General features: G+C 45.9%; 1 protein-coding gene across 2 annotated transcripts in view; it reads left to right on the top strand.

The window, feature by feature from the left end:
* The first annotated feature begins 223 nt into the window (after nucleotides 1-223).
* Nucleotides 224-10,988, top strand: part of baz2a (bromodomain adjacent to zinc finger domain, 2A) — a 25,505-nt gene continuing 14,740 nt past the window's right edge. Inside the window, exons 1-14 of one of the 2 annotated variants that reach the window (XM_014007273.1) lie at nucleotides 224-318; nucleotides 1,588-1,711; nucleotides 2,131-2,976; nucleotides 4,395-6,431; nucleotides 6,573-6,821; nucleotides 6,910-7,266; nucleotides 7,371-7,431; nucleotides 8,581-8,689; nucleotides 8,798-8,899; nucleotides 8,991-9,213; nucleotides 9,287-9,348; nucleotides 9,431-9,496; nucleotides 9,589-9,975; nucleotides 10,055-10,309. In XM_014007273.1, coding sequence (XP_013862727.1) covers nucleotides 1,588-1,711; nucleotides 2,131-2,976; nucleotides 4,395-6,431; nucleotides 6,573-6,821; nucleotides 6,910-7,266; nucleotides 7,371-7,431; nucleotides 8,581-8,689; nucleotides 8,798-8,899; nucleotides 8,991-9,213; nucleotides 9,287-9,348; nucleotides 9,431-9,496; nucleotides 9,589-9,975; nucleotides 10,055-10,309 — 4,878 coding nt within the window. In that variant the 5' untranslated portion in view covers nucleotides 224-318. Of the gene's footprint in view, nucleotides 437-1,587; nucleotides 1,712-2,130; nucleotides 2,977-4,394; nucleotides 6,432-6,572; nucleotides 6,822-6,909; nucleotides 7,267-7,370; nucleotides 7,432-8,580; nucleotides 8,690-8,797; nucleotides 8,900-8,990; nucleotides 9,214-9,286; nucleotides 9,349-9,430; nucleotides 9,497-9,588; nucleotides 9,976-10,054; nucleotides 10,310-10,988 lie in introns of both variants that reach the window. The other variant, XM_014007272.1, reaches the window with a different exon arrangement.

The raw sequence follows: 10,988 nt of genomic DNA, 5'->3' as shown, positions 1-10,988 counted from the left end.
CCAGACTTCAATACAGTACTCATTATTTATCTATTATTATTATTATTATTATCAATCATGAATCAAATCAAAAGGAGTGACTTTTTTCGAGTGCATTTTTGTGCTAATTAATTCTTGCTGTTAAGCCCATATTTCTAACAATAGGCAACAATATGAATTATCTACCGTTATAAAGCAGTGTTTCCTGATGTTTTGAAGTTTCCACCGGATGTGTGTGTGGTTAATGTTTCCGTGTTGACGCATCTCCAGCTCGCTCTGTTCTGTGATCATGGCTGCACCGGACCTCACCAGCCATGTTTGCTAATTTAAAACCCAAAGGTTAGGGGAAATAGTTGTTTATTATTTATCGCTGTGTCATCTTCGCCCGCATATCCGCTAAACAGACGAAGGTTTAAAGTCGGCCCGCGCCTTCGGAACCCCGAGGACTTTTTAAAAGGTTGGACAGCTTTGGGTGAAATATCGGTAAAAACTTTGGATGGCTGGCGGTGAGGGAGGATGATGCTCTGCAGAAACTGCAGCATAAACATCGCAACTTCATCTGGCTGCTAGCTAAGTGTTAGCTCGCGAGCAAAAGGGAGCGCGTCCTCGTTTCTAAATCATTAGTATGTTTGTGTTTTGGTCGTAAGTGACAAACCGGCTTCTTGTCGCTTTCATTCACTTGGTTCTCGCCACTCGGATGGGCAACATGGGTCAGAACCAGCGTGGTTACGGTACCTGCTACCTGGCTATATGGCTAGCATCGCAACCTACTTACTCCGGATAAACGATAAGGATGCTATTAGTTAGCTTCTCGCCGTCTCTGTTAGCGAGGTTCTTTTGTGATGTTCCGGCTAAATAACCTTGGACCCACAACTGTAACGTTTACCGATCGATGTTTCACGTCAACGAGTGAGGGGAACATTTAATATAGTGAGCTCGTATCTCGCACTGGTGCATTAAATTGTTAGCACAGCCGTCTGGCAGCGCTTTAAACTGATGCTTGGTTCATTTGGGGGCACTGCTAGCGCCTCTAGGCTAACGCGGCGCCTGCCGTTGCGACGGCCTTGTTAAATTAGGAAATGAAGTATCCTGGAGTATCCGACATACTTCTCATGTCTTATGGTGTGTTTTTATTGTTACCCCCATCTTTCCATCATTAATTTACCACCCCCTGTTATTGGCGCTTTGTAATGCCCGTTTGTGTCGCTTTTGCCTGCATGTATGGCGACATTAAACTGTGGACGCCGTGCTCCGGTTAGCAGCGCTTTATCAGCCGTAATGATGAGCTCCTACCGTGATATCCCTCTTGTCCATTACACTCGCTGGGGCCTGGCATCTGCCGCTGCTGGCTGCGACATTTTGACGGTTGTTGTTGGAGCGAAATGGTGTTGTTTACATGCCGCATCACCCAAAAAAACACACGGTTTTGCTGGAAATGGCACCCCGTCTGTATTTGTGATGTAAACGAATTAATGTGTGTGTGAATCACTCGGTTGAGCATATTTATTGTTCGTTTTCTCGGCTGTTGCACCATCTTGTTGGGCGATTACCATCTTACAAGCAGAGTTATTAGTTTCGTTTCTTTCTTTTTTTTCTGTGTACATGTAGATGGACTCAAATAATCATTTCAACTATGGCACCCACTCCTCACCAAACTCAGGACTGAAACTCTCCTCAGGGGATTCTCTTTATACCAATGGGTCCTCCATGAGTTTTCCTCAACAGGGGAAGAGTGAGTAATTTAAACATTTGGATGTATTGATTGAAGATAGATTTGCAGCTGCAGCCTTTATAATAAAGATGAATATAATAACTTATGGTACTTTACAATGTGTATATGATATCTTTTGTAAAACAATGCAATAAGATTGCTGTAGGCAAGGCGTTTTACTCAGAGCTGTAAATTCTTGATGCCTTGTTAAGTTTTCCTCAATAACTAGTTTGTTTAGGATGTTTTTCCTTTGTAGTTGCTACAAAAGTCACCTAAAGTGTGTTTTAGTTGTTCATAATGCCAGAAAAGTAAAATTTATCTTATCTAAGATAAATGTCAGTGCTTAGAGAGGCTACCACTCAGTTTTCCACTCCCACAAACTGTTACTGTAACCCACTTCAGCCTTTTTAAAAAACGAGTTCTGTCCTTGAATCTTACAGATATGAACGGCGAAATGAATGTGAATGGCGTCACTACTGTACTTGGGTCGAGCGCGCCTGGTCCCCACCCGCCGCCGTCTGCTCCGTACCCACACATGGGCAGCCGCCACCAGAGCAGCGTGGGCTACGACTACTACTACCACCCTCAGTACGGTCCAGGCGTGAGCACGTCCCCGGGCCACGGGATGCACCAGAAGCAGCCCACGCCTGGGACGGCGCAGCCTCCATCACAGCACCACTTCCAGGGTCAGGGACAGTATCAGCTGAACGGGGCCGTCGAAAGCTCCCGCCAGCCCCCCGCTACAGCCTCAGCTAACGTCGCTCTGACCGGGAGCCAGTACTGGAACAGGAGCAGCCCCGGCTCTCAGCAGGTGAGTTACGACTCCCACGGCGTGTACGGCAGCTACCAGAGTCCGGCGCACCCGGGCATGGCGCCGTCGCAGCCGCACCAGCAGCCGTCCCTGCAACAGCACCTCCACTCCCACCGTCATTCGCACCAGCAGCACCAGCAACCGCAGCATTACGGCCTGATGTCGAACGGGATGCCCTACCAGCATCAGCCCCATCGCCCAATCGTGCCATCTCCACTGCAGCCGTCAACACAGCAGCCTCAGCCTCAAGGACAGGCTCCCATGATGCCCCCAACCGCCCAGAATCTGAGTCCTCCGCGCGGTAGCCCGCAGCACCACAGCATCGGCAGAGGGAGCACCAGCAGTCCTCTGCCCGCGGGGATGTCGCCAACACCAATTAAATCACCATCAGTGCAGGATAGTGGGTCACCCAAAGGTCACACCAGGGAACGGAGCCCCCATGCCACCAGTGTGGGGATGTCTTCTCCAGTGCACGGTAACACTTGTTTTCCTCTCATTTTCATGTTATTACAGTTGTACCATAAAATAGTTAGTTCTTCATTTAATATTGTTTCTTTGCTGATCCTATAACTTACTGATAAGTCAGTCAGTGCTATTCTACATTCCGTTTCCTCCTTTTAAAGCCAGAACATGAGTCATTCTAGTCATGTTTTTATTTCTCCTTTGTCGTATTTGATGCAGCCGCTGCCGTTTGATGATCTTGCTGAAATTTTGCTTTTCTAATGTTGCACAACAGCTTTATAGTGTATTTTGTACTCAACGGTTTTTCAGGTGTTGTAAAAGATAATAATAGAAAACTATTTAAATTGCACTTTCACTTGAATATAAATTATTTAGCAAGTCCCGAGTGTTACAGACTTTGACCACCAGGTGTCGCCGTTTGTCTGAAAATAAACTATCCAAGCGCTTCACTAGAGGCAACCAATGTCAACTGAATATTTACCAACACTGCCGAAAAGCTGAGGCTGACGGTAATGTTTTTTGTGTATGTGTGGGTTAGTGTGCCTGTCTGTTAGCAAAATATCTTTTGAACCACTGAATACATTTTAATTAAACTTGCAGAAAATATCGATGGGAGTTACATCTGCATCTAATTACCTTTTGGAGGTAAGACGATTCAAGATGTCCGCAACAGACAGCTGACCTTCAAAAACACAAAGATGGCTACAACTCAATCAATTTTACAAATACTGATATAAACAGTGTGGTCTTAAAGGGGACATATTTTGTAAAATCCAATTTTTTTAGCTGTTAAATACATTTTGTTGTCTATTTGGAACCTCTAGGAGTGCAGAGAGTTCGAATTTAGTCTTTGCCTTCATATCTTTTTAATTCTGTTTGGGTCATATTTTTTCAATATGTTCAATTTAATCTATTTTTTATGATGTTTTATGAATTATTACTTAAAATTATTTGCAACAGAACTACCAAATAAGGTTTGGACATACCAGCTACAATTTTGTTGTCTTCATTCTCCTCTCACTCTGGGTCAGACTGTGGCTCCAACATGTAAGGCTGGATGGACAAGTCTTCCCTTGTTGACATCTTTTAAATATTTTGTAAATAAAACAATTCTGCACCGCAAGATAGTCATAAACCCCTCTATCAAACTAGAATGAACCGGTCTGGAAGCTGGAGGGTGCTGGGGTATAAAGCACCTTATTTGGATTTAAAGAGACAGCCTCAAAATGAGTTGATCTGAGACACACCTTGGAAAGGGGGGTGAAAGAGGGGTTTGTGGAGTTACAATAAGGAGGAATTTAGACTAAAGCATTACAGTTCCACTTTCCACAAACTCAAATATGGAATAGAGTAACTACGTGTAACTGTTGTATTACCTTTATTTTCAGAGTTGCTTATATAGTTTTGACTTTGTGACTTTTTCTCTCTCAGGACATTCGAGGGAATCCATCAAAGAGGCTGACACAAGTTACAACGGCAATGAAAGAGCACCTGTTGCCCAGAGGTCTCCAAAAACAGACAGTTATCAACCCAAACCTGCCTCTGTCCACATGAGTCCTCAAAGTGATCGTCATCATCATCATCATCATCATCGCTCGGATCAGCCAGCAGCTCAACATCCAGAAATGACCTCCCCTGTCAGAGATTCTGTTGTTATCTCACACCCACCGTGTGTGTCATTGCCACTCTCTGCGTCAAAAGTAGGGACCTCAGCATCTTTAACAAAAGCCTCAACTCCACCAGGGGTCTCTGCTTTGTCCGGATCTCCCACACCTCCACCTGTAGTTTCATCCTGTGATGTTGAGCCCGTGCCTCCGCAGCTGTCAGGACCTCCCAGAACGTCGTTCGCTCCATCTGCAGTTGCTTCCTCCAGACGTTCCTCACCTCCTCGGGCAGTACAAGCACTCAGACCTCCCGCCTCTTTGGCACCCGAATTATCTCTTGAAACTCCAGAGCGCCTTCCAGAGGAAGCCTCTTCTTCCCCGCCTGTAGCTCCTCCAAAGCTTACAGCATCTCTCGCTTCGACCGAGCGCAGGTCTAGGCTCGCAGCAAGTTCTTCGGGTCCCTCGGTTTCATCTTCACTTGAGGCGTTGGTTCGTCAGATAAAGTCAGCACTGCCCCCTGCAGCCTCGGGCCCCTCTACAACTCTTTCTCCTCCTGCCTTAGTTTCCATCTCTTCTTACGCCGCACCTATAACATCTCCAGAGAAGCACATGCTCCATGGGCCCAAAGTACCTTTCTTTATCGACTCATCTGGAGGGTCGCATGAAAAACCCGCTCCCCCACGATTAATACCCGCAACTTCCTCAGTGAGTGCAACCCTCACGTCTCCTCGAGTGGCTCCCCATCAGATGTTCAAATCTGGATCTTCAATGTTACCTGGCTCTTGTTTATCAACGTTTGCCTCACAAACTCCTTCAGTTCGTAGTAATGTTTCTGAACCTGCGCCAGCGTCCTGGTGTCAGATATCCACTCCTCCACGTTTTAGCGCAGGTCTTTCTGCTGCTCCTGCACCACCACCAGGGTTGGTAACCTCACCTCCCCGTGCGACCCCGGACAGCCCTACAGTCCGACCTCTGTCCACCCTACCTCCTTTAACCACTCAAGCCTCCAGGACCGTGCCTGCGTCCAACCCTCCTGCCTTGGTGTCCGTGCCTCCGGATGTAGTCAGGTCCTTTAGAGCTGTCCAAAGCTCCGACGCCACGCAGCGCACCCTGATCACCGCTCCGCCTGCACAGATGTGGTCCCCTCCTAAGTTGGAGCGTCACGGTCTCGACGAGGACAGGAAAACGGCGGAGGATAAAAGAGAGGCAAAACCAGAGGATCACGTTCCTCCACTTGATTCAGGCATAATGAGACCGTTACAAGTGGAAGAGACCGAAGTTAAAAAGGCAGACGTCTGCTCATACAAAGCCCTCCCTGATCGCCCAGGAGAATCCTCACAAACTCCAGATAAACCCGATCTAAAGAACACACAAACAGTTTCTGAGAAGCCAGACGAGGACTCGGCTGCAGGTTCCGCCTCACTCGTAAAACTCCCTCAGCCTAAAAACACAAAGCCGCCACATCTGAGCAACGAACAAAGATTTGACGACTCCCCTCATGCCGCCTTTTATTACCAAGACAGTTCGACGTGCGACACCCCCTCTCAACTCAACACCAGCTCTGTCTTGGAGAAGACCTGTCCTTCAGGTGGCGATGGCTCGTTTTTAGGTGACTCCACTCAGTTGGACACATCTCAGTTCGACAGCACGTACAGCAGCTTTTCTGTCGGAGACTCCAGAGACGCTACGCTGGACTCGACCAGGGAAGGGGAGGCACTTGAGTCGGAACGGACGGGGAACAGCAGCCACCTCACAGGAAGCTCCATGCTGGAGTCCTCCTTAAACATCTCACAGTCTGAGGACCCTCCTGTCCACTCAGGTGGTGTGTCCCATCCCTTTGTGTCCCCTCAGCCAGCTCCTCAAGGTACATTCATCAAGTCTTTTAGATTGAGTATTGGAAATAGTGTTTCAAGTGTTTGTTTTAAGTTTTATTTTGTTATTTTAAAAAATTTAAATAGTTTTTGAAGTCATTGCTCTGTTATTTTGAATTCTTCTTCTCTGCCAGGTCCTACACCGAAGTGGGAGCAAAGTGGTTACGATACCCCAGACTCAATTAAACGCATTATTATTAAGACCACCACTAATGATTCGGCAACCCCCTTTTACAAAATTAAAGAGGAGACATTTGTAGCCTTCAGTACCCCAGCAGACAGCCCCACTGCACACCCACACCAAGACGTTTCTGAGAATACTGCGACCCCAGGGAAACCACGCCGACCTCGAGTTTCAAAGGTTATACTGATTAAAACAACAGGTTTGTAAAAGTCCCATTTCACTTCAGTTTTTTTACTCTTTAAGTAATTATTTTGATTTAAAACTTCCTTTTAATATTTTCACTTTAGCTCCAGAGGGGGTCCAGCGGAGGTCCCGAGTTCGAACCCCAAAAGCAGAGAAGGTGAAGGCAGACGAAGTGGGAGAGGTCAAAGAGAAAAGAGCGAGGGGCAGAAAAAGAAAGAAAGATCTCCAGGTCGGCGAAGCAGCCGGCGTGTCGGGGGAGGCTGGTTCTCCCGCGCAGGAGGTCGACCCGATAACGGCTGCAATCGAAGCCGTTCTGGCCAAAGCCTCAGCCATCAGCACGGCCGCCGAGAAACCCAAGAAGAGAAGAAGGGTCAAAAAACAAGAGCAAGAGGGAAACGCAGGGACTGCAGAAACGACTGCTTCTAATGTTGATGAAAATGATGACGACAGCTCCACTGCAGGTAATGAAGCAGGTTCACATTCCTGCTTTCCTCGTTAATCTTATTAGTATTATTTCCCTGCGTCAGGGTTTGTTTCTGAGCCTGTTTGTGTTCATCTTAAACAGGAGAATCAAACAGAAGAAGAGTTGCAACAGAAGAGCAGGTCCAGTTCCCTCTGCAGCACGGGTAACTGTTCTTCTCCCTGATTCTGTCAGTCATTGTTTTCAAAGGCTGTTGCAGATTCCCAGTTTGATTTCTGTGGTTTTAACTACAGATTGAACTTGTTTACTTTGATCTAGTCTGTAAAATACATACAAATGTCGAATTTGAAGATTGTTGAACTCCTCATTCAGAGAAAAGACTATAAACAGCAGTTCTAGTTGAAAATTCCAGCACAATGAAGAGATGCTCCGAGCAGGTCTTTGAACATTTAAAACCATTGGTCATCCGTCCATCTGTGCGTTTTATTTTAATCAAGGATAATGCTCAAACATGTGCAACACTTCATAAGATCATCTCACCTTGTATCATCTTACAACAGGGGTGTCAAACTCATTTTTACTGAGGGCCACATTATGGTGGCCCCCAAAGGACCAGTTGTAATTAACTTTGATGTTTTGTGTTTAACTCAAACTAAACACTAAACGTTGCATTCCTCGTCTCATTGCTACAGCTGAGCTAATAAACAATAACTGAACTCTACCTGGTATTTCCTGCATAGAAACAATGTTTTAACATATCTTCTTATAAACACTGAAAAGTACTACAAGTGAGAGAACAAAATGTGAAATAAATAATACAAAAATACTATTAAAAGTAAAAACAAGAGAGTTTTACTCACTATTGAGTTGTGGTGAGTAGCTGCTGTCTTAAATTCTGAACTCTCCCACTGTCCAACACAGAATTCCCACTGCAGGGGTCAGTCCAGTTCAAATTTACGACTTGTAAGTGGGTAATTCCAACTTCCCAGTACAAGTGGGCAAAGTAGCCAGCAAAAATGCTACAAAATGGTCATTTTACACAGCAAATTTAGCTGGCTGTCGTCTGCTTTCGAACCTTGTGCACCTTCAGCCAGTTATGGAAATGCTGTCATTTTTTACCCACAAATGCATTACGTGCATTATGGGAGATGTAGTTTATGGTCAATGCGGGGTTTAAAGCAGCATATACCTATTTTAAGACATTAATACATTTTAGAAGCTTTGGCGGGCCACAAAAAAGCTGTGGCGGTCCATATTTGGCCTGCGAGCCGTGAGTTTGACTCATGTCTTATAACATCTTATTTGGGACATTTCTATTAGCCAGAGATGTAACAACAAACTGCCTTGCTTGTAGTTGGAAGAGGGAGATTCGTGTGAAGAAAACTGAGAACCGCATGAAGGGAGAGACCTGGTATTACACTCCTTGTGGCAGGAGGATGAAGCAGTTTCCGGAAGTTATCAAGGTGAATTCCCCTGGTTTTTTTCACGTACCCTGACATGCTTTATAAGTTTATAATTTGTGGTCCATGTCATGGATGATCGCGTCAAACCCCGACTCTTTCTTCTCTCAGTACCTGAAGAAACACTCGGACGGCGTGGTCACCAGAGAACACTTCAGCTTCAGTCCACGCATGCCCGTCGGAGACTTCTACGAAGAAAGAGAATCATCTGAGGTCTGAAATAAATGTCTTTTCTCTGTAAAGGATTCTGATTAAAACCCATTAACCCACTCTTCAGGCGACAGTAACATATTCTGTCTTGCAGGGCGCACAGTGGGTTCTTCTGGCTAACGAGGAGATTCCCTCTATGATCATGGCCATCACTGGTCGGCGTGGGCGACCTCCAAACCCAGATAAAGAAAAACCTCAACGGGTTCGGGGCCTGAAGAGGGGCCAGGCTCGCCGCCCCGGCAGACCTCCTAAAATCAAGATGGTCGACCTCCTCAGTAAAGTTGATGCCAAGCTGCTCAAACGTCTCCAGACCAAGGGTGAGTGAACGTTTGGGTTGAGCTCTGTTGTTTGACTTTCAGCTGATTCGTGTTTGGCTTCCTGCTCTTACAGAAACACTTACAGAGGAGGAAAAGGAGAAACTGGCAAAGATCAAAAAGAAAATGAAAAGAAAGGTATATCATCCAGACTGGTTTCAGTGTTGAATTGTTACACGTTTCAGATTGAATCATCATTTTGTTTTGTTTTTTGTTTCAGGCAAGAATGAAGAGACGGGAGGATTTAAAGGTTAAGAAGATGAAAGAGGAGAAAAAGAGAGCCAAGGTTAACAGTCAATACTAAATAATAGACATCGATGTCCTCGGCTTCATGTCTTTTTTACGTGCGAGTTTTCTCGTTTCTCCGGGGGTTTTTAGCTCGAGCAGGATGTCAAACCCCTGGAGGTGAAGGCTGAACCAGCAGACCCCGCAGCCCCGCAGGCCACGGACGGGGAGTGCGTGGAGGAGGTAAAAAAGCCTGGCCGCAGGAGGTCTGTGAAAAGCGAGGCCGCCTCTCCCGTCCAGCAGGCGTCCGCAGAGAAGGCGCCCCAGAGCAACAGGGCGACGAGCGCTCGCAGCAAAGCCAAGGCCCTGGCCAAAGCCCAGGCCGAGGCCGAGGCGGCAGCTCAGGCCGCTCTGGCAGCCAAAAGAGCAGCCGAGCGCAGAGCTCTGGCCCAGAGGCGTCTGGAGGAGCGGAAGAGGCAGCAGCTGATCACAGAGGAGCTGAAGAAGCCCACAGAGGACATGTGTCTCACTGATCACAAGGTGAGCTGTCAGTTAAAGCACGTTGTTATCTTTGGTGTTAAACTGGTGTTAAGTTCCTGTGAACGTTTCCCTCCTCCAGCCTCTGCCTGAGCTGTCCCACATTCCCGGGCTGGTTCTGTCTGGAGCGGCGTTTGCACACTGCCTGGCCGTGGTGGAGTTCCTGCACGGTTACGGAAAGGTGGTCGGTCTCGACGTACCCAAGGACATCCCCAGCCTCGCTACCCTGCAGGAAGGTCTGCTCGGCCTGGGCGACAGCCAAGGAGAGGTCCAGGATCTCCTCATAAAGCTGGTGGAGGCGGTACTGCAGGATCCAGGCCTGCCGTCTTATTATCAGGTGTGTGATCACGCTTCAGTGTTGATGTCATTAAATCATCATCACAGGGCCACAGCTCCCAGCTGACAAAACAACTCTTCTATTAACAGCAATTCCAACTGGATCTGTGTCACAATGTAATATTTAGTGTTAATAATATGTGACCCATCACATCGAAATGAGGATTAAGTCCAGAAGTGGAAAGTAGAGAAATGAGCAGATACAGTATTTTGATTTAAATGTGTGCAAAAAATTGCGTTTTGTCAAAATATAATGAATGCCTTATCAATGTATCGTTTGAATGAACTGTATGAAATATAATCCTAAAAAAAAATTCTTCAAGCATTTTTCTGAGCAGTAGCAACAAAAGACCTGATTTTGAGGAAAAACGCCTTAAAATTTAGAATTTTTCCCTGTGAGTTAGCAATGATTTTGTTTCTTTCCAACTGGGAAATCTTAATATACAAATACTATTTGAGGTTTCCTCTTTATATTTACATTAAAAAAATACTCTATAAATTTACATAAAAATAGGATTTAGTCCAAATATTAATGTATTATTTTAACCAACAAGACAAATTAGGTCATATCTCTGGATAAGCTTATGATATCAGAATGATCCAGGTATAAAAAAGTAGCTTTTAAAGCAGGAATCTGAAAATGTGATGAGGTCATTTTGACCAAATTTGACTTAATCCTC

This window comes from Austrofundulus limnaeus, unplaced genomic scaffold, assembly GCF_001266775.1.
Source record: "Austrofundulus limnaeus strain Quisiro unplaced genomic scaffold, Austrofundulus_limnaeus-1.0 Scaffold41, whole genome shotgun sequence".
NCBI lineage: Eukaryota > Metazoa > Chordata > Actinopteri > Cyprinodontiformes > Rivulidae > Austrofundulus > Austrofundulus limnaeus.
Note: the sequence above shows the minus strand (reverse complement) of the source record. Positions and strands in the feature narration are given on the sequence as shown.